Source organism: Schistocerca gregaria, chromosome 5, assembly GCF_023897955.1.
Source record: "Schistocerca gregaria isolate iqSchGreg1 chromosome 5, iqSchGreg1.2, whole genome shotgun sequence".
Taxonomy (NCBI): Eukaryota; Metazoa; Arthropoda; class Insecta; order Orthoptera; family Acrididae; genus Schistocerca; species Schistocerca gregaria.
This window is the reverse complement of record NC_064924.1, coordinates 174,364,896-174,384,614: the sequence shown is the minus strand read 5'-3', so window position 1 is coordinate 174,384,614 and position 19,719 is coordinate 174,364,896. Positions and strand designations below refer to the sequence as shown.

The following is a 19,719-nucleotide window of genomic DNA, read 5'->3' as shown; positions in this document are numbered from 1 at the left end:
TCGACTGAAATGTACAGGATCTCCATCGCGCATGAACCACATGTTGTGTCGTACTTGTAAAGGCACATGTTCTAGCAGCACAGGCAGAGAATCCCGTATGAAGTCATGATAACATGCTCCATTGAGCATAGGTGGAAGAACATGGGGCCCAATCAAGACATCACCAACAATGCCTGCCCAAACGTTCACAGAAAATCTGTGTTGATGACATGATTGCACAATTGCGTGCGAATTCTCGTCAGCCCACACATGTTGATTGTGAAAATTTACAATTTGATCACGTTGGAATGAAGCCTCATCTGTAAAGAGAACATTTGCACTGAAATGAGGATTGACACATTGTTGGATGAACCGTTCGCAGATGTGTACCCGTGGAGGCCAATCAGCTGCTGATAGTGCCTGCACACACTGTACATGGTACGGAAACAACTGGTTCTCCCATAGCACTCTCCATACAGTGACGTGGTTAACGTTACCTTGCACAGCAGCAACTTCTCTGACACTGACATTAGGGTTATCGTCAACTGCATGAAGAATTGCCTATTCCATTTCAAGTGTCCTCGTCGTTCTAGGTCTTCCCCCGTCGCAAGTCATAGGCTGGAATGTTCCGTGCTCCCTAAGATGCCGATCAATTGCTTTGAACGTCTTCCTGTAGGGACACCTTCGTTTTGGAAATCTGTCTCGATCCAAACATACCGCGCCACGGCTATTGCCCCGTGCTAATCCATACATCAAATGGGCATCTGTCAACTCCGCATTTGTAAACATTGCACTGACTGCAAAACCACGTTCGTGATGAACACTAACCTGTTGATGCTACGTACTGATGTGCTTGATGCTAATAATGTAGAGCAATGAGTCTCATGCCAACACAAGCACCGAAGTCAACATTACCTTCCTTCAATTGGGAAAACTGGCGGTGAATCGAGGAAGTACAGTACATACTGACGAAACTAAAATGAGCTCTAACAAGGAAATTAAGCATTTTCGCACACATGTCCACATAACATATTTTCTTTATTTGTGTGTGAGGAATGTTTCCTGAAAGTTTGGCCATACCTTTTTGTAACACCCGGTATATGGTTTCATGTCACAGTTCAGGTTAAGTAGACTGGTCATGCAGTGAGATCACAAGGAAACAGATTCATTGATACTATGGTAGAAGAATCCCTGGAAACAAGAAAACCTCCAGAATCAGCAAGAATGAGATTATATGAAAAATTATCTAATTTGTTTGAAAATTGTTACTAAAGGGAAAGAACATTGTGAAAGGAGATGAGTTTGGCAAAAGATAGCTAAAATAACAACAAAGACATCAAAGACATTACATAACTTTTTACTAGCAATAATACATCACAGTTTTGCACAACTTGTCTGACAAACTAACATCAGCTAATAATTAATAAAAGATTTCATAAATATTGGAAAAGTCTTAGTACTAAATACAAAACAATTCTTAACAGAGAAAAAATTTTTAATCCTTGTTCATGAGCAGTGTAGTAACAATGCACAGACAGACCACATTAAAAAAACTTCTCTCTATAAATATTTTGGTAATGAACGGTGAAAAGGAGGTAGGCAAAGCTGAATTCATTAGTTTCAATTCATGCTTCATCGTCATCATCGCCATCATCCTCATCGTCATTGTCATCAACGTCATCCTCATCATCATCGTCCTCATCATCATCTAGTTCTTCAGATTCATCATTTGATGTTCCAGAATTATTATCCATCAGCTTGACACTATCCGCTACAAAACAAAACAAAAAATGTATTTCATCATTAAAATGACTCAACAAGAAAAGAAAGAATAAAAACAAGACAACAGTTTCACTTACGCAAAATTTCGTTTCTTAGGACCTGAGTCACAAGATTATTAATGATTTCACGACACTGGGCATCAATTCCTTTCGGCATCCAACCCGTTCTCTCGTGACATTTGGCATCAGCTGGTGGCTCAGGCAACTTTTCAAGCATTGCCTGAATTTGTGGTACATGGAGATCACAGTACTAAAAGAAAAAGAATTCTATAAAAGCTAAGGAATAATCTGCCAGGCACTTGAATGTGATTTACAGATTATCCATGTAGATGTAAAAAAAAAAAAAAAAGCCAAGTCCCATTAGAGGGTACAGTACCTGATAGAACATTTGTCGTGATGGAGGAAGCATACCAGGTCTGAAAATATAGACATTTTCATTTGATGCCGCGAAGTTAGATCTACTAGTGGTTTCTCTGGAAGGACCAGCATCTTTTGTAATTATTGCTACTCTTGGTCGACTAGCAGGAGTGGACTTGTATGGCAACAGGTAGTTGCAGTAACTTCTTTTGGCCTTCACTTTGGTTTTCAGCCCACCTAAATAAAATAAAAGGTGAATGTAGGAAAGCAAATATATAAGATTTCATTATATAAAAAATGTGCAGATTTTATTTTTACCAAAGGCTCTCAATCTATAGTCCAGTGTCTGGTATTTGCGAGATCCTGGGTCCTGTCTTGGATCATATCCAAATCTAACCCACATTACTCTCCATGGACCCGTAACAAAATAGTATGCAACAGCTGGTAGTAAGTACTTCATCTGATCAACTGTAAACTTTGTGATGTATATAAGAGCATTTTTTGACCACACTGGTCGCTCGTTGAATAACTGAAAGTCAGAAATACATAATGATTTTCACAGCAAAGCATCAGATTCGCAGTGAAGCTCAAGAGCAGCAATGGTAGTGTTCATGCTAAATACTGGTAGTTGTCAATGTTACAGTCGCACGAGGAATTGTTGCAGACTGGGCAGCTTTTGCTGTTATAATGGATACGCAGTGAACACGAAATTTTGCGCTCTTGAACTTTAATGGTCTATCCAAAAGCGACAGTAGTTATTTCCATTCAGATACATTCATTTGCTACAAAGCATAAATTATATATCTGGGTACATCACTTACATAACATAATGAAGACAAAAGTTGTAGATTTTGCAATAAGAAGCTACAAAATGTAAAAAACCATTGCCTCTTAAAGGTTTCTTGTTGTATTGGTTAATGAAACACTGAAATGCATAAATAAAGATGTACTGTTGTCAAGTGAAGCTCTCACATAAAGCATAACACAGCATTTGAAAATTTACAAGCCACAAATGTGAATAATTCATAATAGATACATATTTCTCAGCAACGGAGATCTAAAAAATAAAAATGCAAAAAAATTGCCGAAGTATAATTTGTCATTCAGTAAGATTCTTCATCATGTAGTTGTTTCACACTTATAATCAGAGACAGCAGCACCATCGAGATTTTCTCAAGCAGTCTCAGCCAAGAATACACACATGCACACCCACAACTATATAAGAACATGCACATGTACATGTGCGCACAAACACACACTTCTAATGTATTTACACTTTAGAGTTACCTGTTATAGAGGAAACGTGTTTCAAAAACATTTCTCTTATTGAAAGATTACCCTTCTATTGCTCAACTATCTTTGCTTTGCTTCTTCATGTCACCTTCCTTGCTTGTTGCATTAACATTTAGGATGAAACAACAACTAAAGATAGCCCAAACAACTGTTAATCCAATTTCGTGCACTGATGGTGGAAAGCAACTTGGCAGAGTGCATACAACATTTGTATCCATTCTACACAATTCAATTTTGATGTGGATTGATATCAAAAGGACATCACTATAGAGACACTCTTATTCTTCCTTATTAGAGAACTTGGTATGAGAACGAACTCAGGAATATTCAGCACATTTTCACAGAAACAGAGACATGCCTCTATAACTTTCAACAACAGCTTTTTATTTTCCTTCCTCAGAACAAGAACAAGTAGTTAAACACATCTTTACATTAAAAATCAGAATGCTCACAAAAAGCATCAAGACGTCTCCTAGCTCACAATGGTTTAGGCTTAGTGAGACAGTAATTTAAAACATTGGGAAATGTGCTAATCACTGAAAGACTGAGATAATCCTTTACAATAAACCACAGAAGTCCTCTTCTCTCACATTCGTTTAATATACACATGGAATGCCCCTGCATGGTGTACTATTATTTACTGTTCTCTATGGTAATAAAATGGTGACAGAATGGGGAAAGGGCACTCCCTAGTAGGCAAAGCTGGATTCCACGAAAATCTTAAAAATTCTGAAAATTGCTGTTATACAAGGTTCACTCCAAAAGAAATGCACACTATTTTTTAAATACATCTTTTATTCTACACATTTGAAAGTTTTACAGTGTGTATATACATCCTTTAGGAACAATATTTTCTCTTCTCCACATAATTTCCATCCCTCTCAACTGCCTAAAGCCATCTTGGAACCAGCGCCTGTATACCCACATGGTAAAATTCTGGACCAACCTGTTGGAGCCACTGTTTGGCAGCATGCACAAGGGAGTCATCATCTTCAAACCTTGTTCCATGAAGAGAGTATTTCAGTTTCCCAAAGAAATGATAGTCACGTGGAGCCAGGTCAGGACTGTAAGGCAGGTGTTTCAGTGTTGTCCACCCGAGTTTTGCGATCTTTTCCAAGGTTTTTTGGCTGACATTTGGCTGTCATTGTCGTGCAACAGCAAAACATCCTGCTTTTGCCGATGTGGTCGAACACGACTCAGTCGAGCTTGAAGTTTCTTCAGTGTCATCACATATGCATCAGAATTTATGGTGGTTCCACTTGGCATGATGTCCACAAGCAAGAGTCCTTCAGAATCGAAAAACACCGTAGCCATAACTTTTCCAGCAGAAGGTGTGGTTTTGAATATTTTTTTTTTTTTTTCTTGGGTGAATTTCCATGATGCCACTCCATTGATTGCCTCTTCGTCTCTGGTGAAAAATTATGGAGCCATGTTTCATCACCTGCCACAATTCATCCAAGAAATTCATCTCCACCATTCTCGTATTGTTCCAAAAGTTTGCTTCATGCTGTTTTTCTAGTTTCTTTGTAAGCCACTGTCAACATGCTGGGAACCCACCTGGCACAAACTATTTTTAATGCCGACACTTTCAGTATTCTGCAAACACTTCCTTCCCCTTTCCCAATGTAGCATGACAATTCGTTCACTGTGATGCGTCTGTCAGCAGTTGCTAATTTGTTAACTATCTGCACATTGTCTGGAGTGTGTGCAGTACGAGGCCTGCCGCTGCGAGAACAATCCTCAATATTGCCTTGCCCGCTTTCATCATGTAACCTGCTTGCCTACCGACTAACTGTAATGCAATTGGCTGCAGCATCTCCATACACCTTTTTCAACCTCTTGTGGATGTTTCCCACTGTCCCGTTTTCACAGCACAGGCATTTTATGACAGCACGGTGCTTCTGACAAACGTCAAGTGTAGCAGCCATCTTGAAGACATGCTGTGACGGGGCCACTCACGGAAACAGTTTGAACTAAGTTTTAAAACAAGCTAGAAGGATCTAACTACACACTGTAAAACTTTCACACATGCAGAATGAAAAATTGCATTTTGGAGTGAGCCTCATACCAAAATACTCCCATCATATAGGTACTCATTCTGTTTGACATTCCAAAATCCTTGCACCATATCAAGATGATAATCTAGTAGCATAAGAATTACTAAAAGACAGCAGTGACTGATGCCAACAAACGAACTCATTACATCAACAAAAGAAAACCCACCAAAAGGAAACCAGCCTATGCCTTTTTGCAAGCAAGAGTGATAATTTGAACTGTAGTTGCAATGAGGGATCTTAGACAATTATCAACTGCAAGAAAGTTACTCACTTATAACTAACTATAAAAGTTCACATCACTACATCTTCTAAGCACACCAAAATACCATCAAAAACAGAGTAAATAATACCGAGCACTTCCCTAGGATAATTAGACTAAAGTAAAATGAACTGAAAACAACATATCACAAAATCAATGCATTCTGATACCTTCCTCCCAAGACCAGACAGAACTGCTAAAGAAAACATGCCTGCACACTTACTGAGCCAGCTGAGAAGTGTCTAAAGCACCCCTGCTAGTGAAATGGCTACCATCTTTGTCAGGGCTTGTCCCTTCTCATGTCATGTCTCAAACAACACGAACTAGAGAAATGTCCTCTCCTAGTTAAAAAACCAGTGGGAGAGATTTGTTGAGTTTAAACTGCCCAACCAAGTCTCTTGCCCTTGCCTAGCTCCTCTGTGCTGGTTAGGGCCCATTTCCTTCTCTATCTCCTACATTTTCTTTTTCAAATACCCACACCATCATCCAACAGCACTCACTCATTGACTACAGGATAAAGGGAAAACAGCCACAGGAGAAAGTAAAATAAAACAAATAGTTTGGTCCATCATTTTTCCAGCAGTTTAACATTCTTGCTAGGATGACAACTAGCATGGCAGGCTCAAAGGCACAACAAATATGACGCAAAGTGACAAAAATAAATCAAGTTACATGAAATGAACCAATAGATTCATTTCATTATGTTTTATTTTGAAATGTTCTTGGGTTTTCAGCTGGGTGGTGTCATTCAAACGGTGCGGTACTTCAGCAAATCGATTTGCTGCCATCTTCAGGTGGAGGTGGCCCAAATAACCGATTGTCTTCCACTGGGTGTTGTATTATGTAGCCACCCCCCCCCCCCCCCCCCCATTTCTGCTGGCATAGATCATGGACACGCCAGTGCCCAGTTGCAACTCTGGTGACGAGGTGGTGGGTTAATTGCACTGGTAGGACCTGAGCCACGGTGCTCAGTCTGTGAATGTCGCTGCCAAATTCATGTCACTGCTGGAGTGAAGGCATTTCCAGCTGGTGCAGTTCCAGCTCTTTAGTTGGTGTGGCATGAATGAGTCTGCCCACAGACTGCAGTTGTACTTTGAGCACACTCAAGGCAGGATTCCAGGCTTTAATTACTTGGGAACTGCTGTCTTCATTAATTAGTTCCTCAAGTAATCAGATCTAAACAATTTTTTTAAAAAAACAGTCCCAGAATCTTCTGGCCTGCTTTAACCACTTGTTCCCACCGCAATTCAGTCATTTGGAGATACAGTGTTCTGTGAAAGCTGATTTTGTCGGTTCTTCTTTATCCATGTGACACATATACTCTGTGCACCTTTCCTCCACAGTCCAACAGATTGGTCTATGTACCTTTTCCCACATTGGCACAGCATCGGACGAGGTTCATTCCTGGTTTTCAGGGCCATAACTTGTTCTTTACAGGCCTCAAGACAACTTTTGTCTTTGGTGGCGAATGAAATATACACTATACACATTTCCAGAGTAATCTCCCAGGTTTCGCTGATGTGTTACTGGTGTACAGTATAAATGTCATCAGAATAGAGGCTGCTTCAGTTTTATGGCTCACTTGATCTTGTGGTGGTTGTAACCATTCTTTCAGAAAACTATCTGTAGGTGCTGCAACTCCACTGCTAAACTACCTTGGTAAGAAATTTCGTAAGCTCTGTGCACTGGTGTACTAAGGACCACCTGTAACTTCTCACTGTGAGATATGCCAGTATAAAAATCTGTACTCATTAATTTATGGTAAATGTTACATCCTAGTGTGCCACCTGGTCTTCACATGTCTAGCAAGCCCAGGAAAGGAGTTGGTGCTTTTCTTCTATCTCCATCATAAACATATAAACCTGATGTTTTTGTGCAGAGAATTCAGATGATAAACATCTTGTAGATGCTATCTTCCACATGGCCAGATAAGAGAGATGCCATCCAAATATCCGAAGCAATACAAAGATCTGCAGACCACAGAGTCAGTAGTCTCTTTGTCAGATGCCTTCATAAACATATCAGCTACCACTGGTTATAATGGACAACTCATCCCCACTCCGAGGATATGTTCGTAGTAATTACCATCAAACAGCAAGCAGTAGAAGCTAGAATCAATTCAAAAGAGTTTCCTTAGTGACAACCTACACATCTTCCCTGTAAGGTTAAGAGCATCTCTTAAAAGGTACCTTAGTAAAGAGAGAAATCATGTCAATGTTCACCAAGAGGTTTTCTTGGTTTAATTAGAAGTCCTGAGGCTACTGAATAAATGGGCTGAATGTTTAGTGTGGTGCTCACATTTGCCAATAGAGGGGTTTAGCTTCGCTGATAGGCATTGTGCCTGCTCTTACATTGGTGCAACGATGTTGCTTATGATGGGACAGAGGGGCAGTCCCTCTTTATGGACTTAGGTAATCCCTAAATTCTAGAAGTGCAGCAGTTATCTGGGTAAGTCTGGTGATCTTTCTCTTCTCACAGCTGGTTGCATCATCATCTAATATCCTCCTGGCATCAACCTATTGTAGGTTGCACATCATCTACTTATACACTTCAAGCAGGAGGAGGACTGTCTACTGGAAGGATGACTGTCTCAGCAACTTCTTGGAGACATATAAGCACTTTCCTCTCCTTCTGCAGAGGTTTTTCTATGGTGAAATGGCCCTCATATTTGTAACGCATGCTCCATGACATATTCGCTCTGCTGCATCCCACTGAATAAAAGACCAACTTGTTCCACAGTATTGATAAAATTGGCTACTGTTGGTATTGTCAGCATTAGCACAAAATTTAGTCCTGTCCCAGGTCGTGATCAAGTTGCATTGTCAACTGTTTTCTCTGTACAATTCACGACCCAGGATCCCACAAAACCAGGAATCTGCTGCATCCTTCACTGTACCAATGTGGAAAAATGTACATAAGCCAAATGAGCCAAACCACAGAGGGAACATGCATCGAGCACTGACATCACACAGATAAAGAACAACCAACAAAGACAGATGTCACAAAGACCATTTCCGAGCTTCGTGGTACCAATTTGTTAAAACGCGACAACCAATTCTGAGACTCCATTTTAAAAGAATCTGTAGAGATTTAATTACACGATGAATTAATAAATAAAGAAAACAGTTTGCAACCCAGGCTTGAGTGTGCTCAAGGCACAGCAGCACTCTGTGGGAAGAATGTCCAGCCCTATAATGTTCAGCATGGGAAATAGTTTTATCATGCTTAAATTATGCACAGTATGTATTGCCATCTTAAATAAGACTGATCCTCAATTATTCAAAATTTGCTGAGAAAGTCACAGCTGATTGCTACAAAGAAAGAAAGCTTCTACTATTCTGTACAGAGCACAAGAAAAAAAGTTTATCATCATCGTCATCATTTAAGACTGATTATGCCTTTCAGCGATCAATCTGGAGTCCCCCTTATAAAATTTCTCCACGATCCGCTATTCAGTGCTAACATCGGTGCCTCTTCTGATGTTAAGCTTATTGCTTCAAAATCATTCTTAACCGAATCCAGGTACCTTCTCCTTGGTCTACCCCGACTACTCCTACTCTCTACTGCTGAACCCATGAGTCTCTTGGGTAACCTTGCTTCTCCCATGCATGTAACATGACCCCACCATCTAAGCCTGTTCGCCCTGACTGCTACATCTATAGAATTCATTCCCAGTTTTTCTTTGATTTCCTCATTGTGGGCACCCTCCTGCCATTGTTCCCATCTACTAGTACCAGCAATCATCCTAGCTACTTTCATATCTGTAACCTCAACCTTATTGATAAGGTAACCTGAATCCACCCAGCTTTCGCTCCCATACAACAAAGTTGGTCAAAAGACTGAACGGTGCACAGATAACTTAGTCTTGGTACTGACTTCCTTCTTGCAGAAGAGAGTAGATCGTAGCTCAGCGCTCACTGCATTAACTTTGCTACACCTCACTTCCAGTTCTTTCACTATGTTGCCATCCTGTGAGAATATGCCTCTTAAGTACTTGAAGCCATCCACCTGTTCTAACTTTGTTCCTCCTATTTGGCACTCAATCCATTTTATCTCTTTCCCGCTGACATTACTTTTGTTTCGGAGACGCTAATCTTCATATTATAGTCCTTACGTTTCTGATCTAGCTCTGAAATATTACTTTGCAAACTTTCAATCGAATCTGCCGTCACAACTACCGTATTTACTCGAATCTAAGCCGCTCTTTTTTTCCGGTTTTGTAATCCAAAAAACTGCCTGTGACTTAGAATCGAGTGCAAAGTAAGAGGAAGTTCTGAAAAATGTTGGTAGGTGCCGCCACAACTAAATTCTAGCGTCGAATATATATAGCGCTACCCAGGCATGCTTTGCAGGTACAATGATAAATACTGGTGCAAAAACTTCTGCTTCAGTAAATAAATTAAAAAAAAAAGTGGAAGAGGAGCTTTTTTCTCCACCCTGAGTTTTGACCACTGCATTTTCATTTTCATACATTATCCAACGAAGTAAATACAAATTCCATATTGTTCATCTTCGAATGTAGCAGCATTTCTATGTACTACGAAAATCCGACTGGCAAGACTGTTTGGGATTTTTGTCAATACGGCCAACTCTATGTTCTGAATACTTTCCTACCTGTGACAAGAGATGGTTGCTAATAGGAACTTTTATGAATTGTGAATCACATGCAGTATTCTCTTCACCAAAAGAATAATAGGAATATAAACATTTTGCCATGAATTCTTTCGTGTTTGGTGCTATCTCATTTAAATCCTGTCTGCCTAATAAACTACGAAACTAGAGTGAGACAACAGCAAACGCAGAAGAATATACATATCATGGGATGTTTATATTTGTGTTATTCTTATGCCTAATAGAGATACAGTCAGAAATGAAGCACGGCAATTGACTAGATTTTTAAATCTAAGATGACTCTAATTTCTGCGCAGAATGCAATGTACTAAAGAGGCGACTGCAAAGATTTTCAAACATAGAAAATTTTTCGCTAAACTCTCGTTCAGAACATCTTCTATCATACGCAGTCTATTATTCGGTTCTTGTTGATCATTATCAAAGAAAGCAGCAGCATAAGTAACAACAAATAAGTCTCTTGCCATTGTTTAGCTAATGAAACGATTCCTCTCCCTCTCTCTCTCTCTTTTTTGTAAGCGGCGGTAGCGCGTTCAAAAGCAATCCATGCTGCGAGTGGCTCATTATCAGAATGCGACAAACAATGCAGGACACAGTACAATAAGTATTTTCAGCTTAGAGTGACGTAAACACCTATAACAAAGAGAACGACACTTACCAGATCAAAGAAAAATAAGAAATCAATTCAAACCAGACAAAGCACGTGGAAAAGGGAGGGTACCCGTATAAATACGGATGAGCACCTGACGCCTGGTAAGCTTAACTGCTAAGCATAGGACTCTAACCAAACTACTGTAGCTGTATCGTCATTCATTCGACCTAAATTGTGTGTCATGTTAAAATGCACCAACTTTATGTTTCGATTTGGAGGTGCGACCTAAAACTTTTCTCTCCCTTTGAATTTCGAGTCTCAAATTTCAGGTGCGGCTTAGATTCGGGAAATTTTTTCTCTTGATTTCGAGTCTCATTTATCAGGTGCGGCTTAGATTCGAGTAAATACAGTAAGTCATCCGCATATGCGAGACTGCTTATTTTGTGTTCACATATCTTAATCTCACCCAGCCAGTCTATTGATTTCAACATATGATCCATAAACAATATGAACAACAGTGGAGACAGATTGCAGCCTTGTCTTACCCCTGAAACTACTCTGAACCATGAACTCAATTTACCATCAACTCTAACTGCTGCCTGACTATCTATGTGAAGACATTTAACTGCTCGCAAAAGTTTGCCTCCTATTCCATAATCTCAGGGTTCCTCTTCAAAATGACATACGTATAATATATGTACAATGTTTGGTTCTTGTGCAATAAATAACTGAAAGTGTTTCCAGGCTTTATGTACACCCTGTACATCAAATTTAACTGTTATGATTGTCACCTCCCTATGGAACAAAAAGCAACCTCAGCCATTTTCATACTGTGCATTAACAGCATGACAATCAGAGCACAATGCTGCAGAGGCTGTGACTGTACACGATTTTTGAAATAAAAACTAATAAAAATTACATAACTACAGCATCATTAAGAAAAACATTGATGGCTGTTAATACATTTGAATATCTTAAAGTTTCATTTAACATATCTTAGACATAAGATATGTAATACATAAGTAGAACCTACTTCCAAGAGCGAAACATCAGTGTACATGTGCTACGGCTTCTGACCAATCATTGTTTTAGTGTTTGTTTACATCAGGTTTATTCTTATGATGAACGGATTATAGCTCCATTATTATTAGGAAACATAACCAGAATCAAATCAATCTACTTTCCTTTAGTAAAAAGGACATATATTTTTCAAGGGCCCACACAGTCCATAATATTTCTGCAATTGTAATGTCATAATAGATCAGATACTTTGAAATATGACTGCTAGCCGACACGGCATTACTGGCAGTGGTGAAGGCAACACTGCTGTTGCTGGATGGATGACAAACAAGCCATCAATTGCAAGATCCATGATTCACTAGTTGCAGCCAGTCCAGTGAGAATCAAAGAATCATCTTCACCATGCCCAGTTATCTTGCTAGACAACAGCGAGTGTGACCTGTAAGTACCAATGTTCTGAAGACAATCAAATTATCTAATACGATGATGACATCACCAATCTGATATTATCAGGAGAGTAACAGTGGACATCAACAGCTGGATATTTCCAGCTTCAGTACGTGGGCATGATGAAAAAGGGATTAATGAAACCAAATGCCTCATCTAAAGAGAAAGTAAGAACAACAAAAATGTTGGGGAGGTGGGGTGAACCTTGCTGATCCCTCCTATTCACTGAATAATCAATGGAAAGTTTCCATAATGAACACCAAAACCTGACATTAGAAAAAGAAAGTGTAGGTTACATCGAGCAGCACAAGGCTAGGACAAGAATGCCAAAGTCTAGAGGTCACATTGGAACACCACCCTCTTGGCATAGGTTCTCAGCTCATCTGATATGCCTGTTCTACATACATTTTAACTCATTATTGGAATACCCTTTTAACAGCCTAATGCATCACCAAAATGGCAGGGTAAAAACTATGTAATCACTGAAAATAAAATCTCATTAGGGTTAGTGAGACTATACAGAGCACTGAGTAAGTATAAAAGCACACTCTAGAGCTGGTTTAAGGAACTCTAGAACTGTAAGGAGCTATACAAATATACAACAGCGCGAGGTGATAACCTTACTTGAAACATGTTCCCAAATGTCAGTGCTGGAATCAAATACCAGCTCCAGAGTGGAGTTTTTTCTTTCCTTATAATTTTTTCACACTCACTGACCCTAAGTGGCATATTCCACGGGCAGCCTATATGGGTACATGTGTCATTTAGCGATGGTGGCACTTCTATTACCAAAGGCTGATGAAAAAGACAAATGGTCGCATTCTTCCTGACCACCTAGACTGCTTTGGAGTGTTAAGCTCCTTCAAGAAGGATGATGAGGGCCATCTTTCTCATGTTTTGCAGAGTGAAAGACTTGCTGCATAGAGTGCAACGAGCCTGAAACTCTGACAGCTTGTGGACCTCGATGCCCTCGAACCTCCAGCCACTCAGCAATGGATTTCACCTTGCCTGGTTCTGATCTACAACCTGAACACTGCCAGGCCTGCCACAGGACTGCAGACAGAAATTTGTTTGTTGACAATGCTCCCACAGCAAGCAAACATTAGTGTGCCTTCGAATGTTGTAAGTCAAACTTGAGCTAGTGGACAAATAGTGGTCACATCAAAGGGGAATACACCAGAGTTGCGGAAAGCCTTGCAAGGTGCAAGGGCTTTAATTAAATTTACAATTTACCTCCACATTAGCAGCCCACACACGAGTGGATTTTCCTGACGGGCCATGGATATATCTGGCAGATTCCTAGAAACTTGCACTCCTGATATCTGCGTTTGTCAATGCCTGACCTTGAAACTGTACCTGCACTTCTCTGCACTGGCAATATGGCCTGCCAGCCAGTTTCACACACTTGCAGACCTTGTGTCAGGCCACACTCAGTCAGGAAGCCAGCCACTGCCTGTACACTGGTTTCCATTGCTCTCACAGCATTGTGCCCATGTTGGCTACACTGCAATCCTTCTTACATGATTTTAAGGAAATTATTCATTAAAAAGTTGGTTGTATTAGTTATAGCTTTATATGTCAGTTTCATGATAAAGTGCCAATCATTTCATTAATGGTCATAGTTATTATAATATTTCACACACATTTAACACAAGGAGTGAAATTTGAATTTGTTGCAATGAAAAATATGGGTCACTTTGAATTTGCATTTGGCGTAATTGATACCGTATACTGCTGCATATGAAATTTAGCTTATACACATATTTCTTCTTTAAACTTGAGAGGACATCAGTATCTAATTCAAATCTCAAGAAAACAGACTGCACATAGTGTGTTCAGATCCCCTCATATGAGAATGAAATATTCACAAAGACCCTCATGTCTCAAATGGTTCGAGGTATCGAAATGAATTTGTGGTAAATGACAGCATGGAAAGAGGAGAGTATTTTTATAATTATAAACACATGGAACTTCCTTGTCTACCATGATATATGAGTAACCGCACACATTCGCAATGGAACACTGTAGTTTTGTAAGAGTCATCAACAGCTGGTGAAACGAAAATTAATGTGGCTTCACAACAAGATAAGTGAAGAAAGTACACGTTTATATTTATATTGAGAATATAATTTTTCATAAGCTTTTGACCTGTATTGTCCTCAGTTCCTCATTTAATAAACCACCGTTTCAGGATTCTGTCATAACTGCAACTGCTTTAGGGTGTTTAGCAAGTCTGCTTTGTTTTGCCAAAAGAAGCAAATTTTAACATGCCAACAAGAGAAATGTCGGTGTTACTCAAAATTTACCACTGATAAATCAGTGTTTTTCAGGTGACATATGTAATGAAGGGGCTACACCAATGACCACATCGAAAAATTTATAGATTTGCCCGTGAAATACTTCATTTGTGAAAATTGACAAATGAACATTACACAAACAAGAACGTAAAAAATAGGGCATACAAAGAGATGGATGAGACATTTCTAGACGGTATTCCAACTGTGAACCCCAATACTATAAAAACTAAGCTATAAAATTTGAAATGAAGTTTCAGAAAAATATCTTTTTTTGCATGACCTTATTGCCTATATCTGTGGATCTAATAAGTTGTTAATCTTATTTTGATAGTTGGCAACATTCAAAACAACCTTCACATTTCTGTTGTTGGTGGGGACAATTTTAAGACTATCATCCTCACTCAGGCATTTTATGGTGTTCCTTGCACCCACAGTGAAATTACTTTTTTGATGCTTTGCATGAGCCAGTACTCTTACAGCTTCTATACGGATTTCCATGGGAAATGCCTAAAAAAAAAATCTGCAAGCAGTCCTCATTTAAATGAAAATTGGACATAACATATCATCAGTAACATCAACATCTTTTGTAACATTTTTGTAAAGAACTGCTTTTATACATAGAAAGCAAGCCAGAGTGTAAATATGTTTCATTACACACCACTGATGATACTTTATTTCAATAAAATGAAATGCATTTGATGACAAAAGTTTGTACTTTCTTTTAGTTGCAAAGATGGATTTAAAATACCTTCAACAATTTTAGAAATAAGCTCAGAAAGATGTATGTCTTTCGAAAGAAGGGTAAAAGAGTGAATGAGTTGCAGAAACAAACACTATAGTGGATGCCAACAAAATGTTGCTTGTACTTAGTTCATTATTGTACACTGTTGCCCATTGTGCTATGTCCATTATTTTACAGGTATTGTGCAATTGTTTCTTCAAGACATATATGAGTACACAGCGTCAAACAGGCAGTAACTGCCACAAGCTTCTTCCCAGCACTGTCCGTACCTTTCCTCGAATATATAAACTTGTTTCAAAGTGTGAAAATTCTCTACAATCAATAAAATGCCTATAAAACACTCCATTGTACAAGGTACTTGCAGTGAGACACAGTCACAACTCCTGAAATCTGTTGCTCCAGGAGCATACACCACAGTCCCGGGTCAGTGGTCAAATCATAAAAATCTGCCACTTTACACCACACATGAATGGACCTGGCCTGCAGGCAGAGCATAGAGACTAGATCTGATGGGCAGGGTCTGAAATTTAGTGAGAAATAATGGACCTCAGACTGGTGGCCTTGATCTGTCAGAGATACCTGCAATACTGGTGAGTGGTTCGGGCGCATTGCAGATATCTGCTCGCGCGTGGCCAACTATTTGTGCCCCTTGTCATGAGCCACTGACAGCGTGTCAATAAATTGAGACTGTGGTGATTAGTACATACCTCTCTTAACTTGTGCGAATACTATGAAATTTGAACAAACTACTACTCAATGTTTCCCTGCTGCTCTCGTCAATAGGTGCTCAGCTAGCTCTGAGCAGTAAGCAGCATTGACTGCAAGCTGAGGGGAGCAGTGGGGAGGGGAGAAGCAATACAAAGGATGGTGTAGGGAGAGGGCACATGGCACACAACAGCTGAGCCCAATCAGTGAAACACTTGGTGTCTCCATAAACAAATCATTTCGTATGTTGAGCCAAAAACGAGATATCCCAGTTTTAATTTCCCAAACATTTCCCTGACACATTTGAAATTCCCCGATTTCCAGAACTTGTGGCAACCCTGGTGAGGAAACAATACATTGTTCAAGTCAGGCGAAGAGAAACTGAAATAAACATGATATTAACGTCCTCCCCATTGTAATCTCATCCATGTTTGAAACTGATTAATAATTTACCACATGCAAAACTGAAATGCAGAAAATAATTACTTAAATAAAAATGAATTTTTAATATTTTTCAAATTCTGAAGGTGGCAGAGGTAAAATTAAGGGAGCGAAAGGCTATTTACAATTTGTACAGGGCCATGAAACACAGCAGAAGGTTGGAAATTACAAAGTAATGCTGAAATATACCAAAATATAGAATATAAATAAAACAGAAAGAAACTTCCACATGGGAAAAATATATTAAAAACAAAGATTCCAAGACTTACCAAGCGGGAAAGCGCCGGCAGACAGGCACAGGATGGATATGTGTGTGTGTGTGTGTGTGTGTGTGTGTGCGCGCGAGTGTACACCTGTCCTTTTTTTCCCCTAAGGGAAGTCTTTCCGCTCCCGGGATTGGAATGACTCCTTACCCTCTCCCTTAAAACCCACATCCTTTCATTTTTCCCTCTCCTTCCCTCTTTCCTGACGAAGCAACTGCCAGTTGCGAAAGCTCGTAATTCTGTGTGTGTGTTTGTGTGTTTTGTTCATGTGCCTGTCTGCCGGCGCTTTCCCGCTTGGTAAGTCTTGGAATCTTTGTTTTTAAAATATAGAATATATATTACAAATGTAATGGGAAAAAGAAGACCCATGTTTTTTGGACATTTATTTCGGATGCAAGGCAGTAGACTACCTAATAGGACTTCCAAATATTTGTAGAGTAAGAAGTCCATAACAAGCTAACAAGCTCCTTCAATGGGTTAAGAAAGGGTTTAGAAAGAGACAATATAGAAACAGGAATCTTGATGCTGCTAGAAGAGTACGATGGCGTGAGATGGTAGAAAATGCAAACTTCACACATTCAGGTAAAAAGGCATGGAGCCTTATGCGTAAGCTCGGCAGAGCCTCCAACAAACCTGGGCAGAAACCTGGTATTTCAGGTAATCAAATCGCTAACCATATAGTTGAAACATCTAGATCAGCCCATGACAGACAACATACTTCTAAAATGAAACAAGAACTCACCCCTCTAAAAGCTCAGTATCCAATTTCTCTTCACCATTTTCACTGACTGTATAGGATGAGGCTTTGAAACAAACTAAACATGATTAAGCACATGGTCTGAATAATATGCAGCCAGAATTTCTTATAAATACGGGTAAGGGTGGAAAAAAAAATGGCTGGTCCGCTTCTTCTCCAACATCCTAGATAGTGGATCACTGCCCAGTGAGCTAAAGAGAATAAAAATAGTGGAAATTTTGAAGCCAGGTAAACCAGCTGGCCACCCATAGAGTTTCAGACCAATTTCCCTTTTGAGCTGTACTTATAAACTCTTGGAGAGGCTCATCTGTAACATAATTAGCAGCTTCACACTGGAACTTATCTCAGCTGGGCTAGCAGGTTTCAGGCCTCAGCGAAGGTGCTGCGACCGGGTACAGGCCTTAACAACTTTCATAGACGCAGGTTTTCAAGAAAATGTGAAGACATCTTGTCACGTTCGTAGAGATACGTGCGCCGTATGACACAATCCAGAGAGAAGGGATGATACACAAATTACTAAAAACAATCTGACGTCGAAAAACTGTAACTCTCATCAACACCATGATAAAAAATTGATGTTTCGATGCTTACTTGGGAGAAAATGTGAGCAAGGAGAGGAAATTAAGTAATGGTCTACCACAGGGCTCCCTCTTAGCCCCCTATTATTCAACTTGTATATCTGGACTCTCCTCAATACCAGGTCGACAATATTCTGCTACGCAGACGATGTTGCTCTTGCTTGTAGAACCAAGGATCCTGGACGAGCGGAGACAGTTCTCACACAAGATCTAGCCGTTACGAGTGCCATTTTAGAAAGCGGCGGCTTACACCTGGTACAAGTAAAATTGAAGTATATACGTTCCATTTGACAAACAATCAAGCTAATGCAGATCTCAGAGTGAAATTTAACAGAAACACTCTTGGCCGTAACAAGTACCCTAAGTGCCTTGGTGCCACCCTTGACTGTACCCTTTCATATAGAAAGCATATTGAAAATACTGTTGCCAAGATAAAAACTCATAACACTATTATTCAAAAATTGTATGGAATGCGTGGGGAGCTTCAGCAGATTCCTTGCGCACTTCACCCATTGCACTGGTCTTCTCAGCATCCAAGTATTGTGTCCCAGTGTGGCTAAACAGCTGCGACATCAACTTGATTGGTTGAACCACACTATGCGGTTAATAATTGGGGCAATCTGACCAGCACCAAATTATTGGCTTCCTCTGCTGAGCAACATCTATCCACCCGCAATCCGCAGAAGTGAGGCCTTGCTTACAGAATACCACAAGCGGTAGGAGAACCTGGAATTACCCATAAAGGAAGACGTACCAAGCTTTTGACAAAATAGACTCCATTCAAGAAAACCACCATTACGGCAAGCAGAAGAGCTGGATGCAAGTACTACTGGTGTGAGAAGCCTGTGGAACCAAAGCTGTCAACTTACTGAAAATCCTGAAGAGCGTAAGCGATTCTGAAAATACAATTGTGTTACTGCTGGCACAGAACTCGACAGGAAATTGGGTCATAAGGAACAGAGCTCACACTGGGCATGGGTGACGTGCAGACTCTCTTTACAAATGGCGTGCGACGAAGTCTCCATTTTGTGACTGTGAGACTCCGAAACAGACAATCAAGCATGTTAAAGACGAATTTCCCTTGCGTTCCTAACAGGGAAGTTGGAGCGACCTCATGAAAGCTGATGATATGGCTCTTATCTGGATTAGGAATCTAGATATTGACATTTAGTTAGTTTTGTATGAAGTTTTGTATTTTCATATTCCTGTTGTACATACTGTTACTAATGCTATATACCTGCAATTTTGAACTACGTGTGAACCATATGAATAAATAAATAAAAATGAAGAGATAAACAACAGAGAAACCTTTAGGGAAAAGGCAGGATAGCTAAAAAGACTGGTTCAAAAAGGTCTGAAAACAGAAAGAAGAAACACAGAGAACAGATGAAAGTATACTGGCAGGAAAGAACAGAGAATGAAGAATTGGAATGTGGTCCTCAGATGGCCTATTCACAGCTTTTTTAAAAGAGAGAGAGAGAGAGAGAGAGAGAGAGAGAGAGAGAGAGAGAGAGAGAGAGAG

The 19,719-nt window shown here is 39.8% G+C and overlaps 1 protein-coding gene across 2 annotated transcripts in view; it reads right to left on the bottom strand.

Annotated features, from left to right (window-relative positions):
• Positions 1–1,326: 1,326 nt before the first annotated feature.
• Positions 1,327–19,719, bottom strand: part of LOC126272867 (general transcription factor 3C polypeptide 5) — a 55,299-nt gene continuing 36,906 nt past the window's right edge. For both annotated transcript variants that reach the window (XM_049976085.1, XM_049976086.1), the window contains 4 exons: positions 2,436–2,646; positions 2,137–2,354; positions 1,839–2,010; positions 1,327–1,750 (listed from right to left, as the gene is read on the bottom strand). In XM_049976085.1, coding sequence (XP_049832042.1) covers positions 1,605–1,750; positions 1,839–2,010; positions 2,137–2,354; positions 2,436–2,646 — 747 coding nt within the window. In that variant the 3' untranslated portion in view covers positions 1,327–1,604. The remainder of the gene's footprint in view (positions 1,751–1,838; positions 2,011–2,136; positions 2,355–2,435; positions 2,647–19,719) is intronic.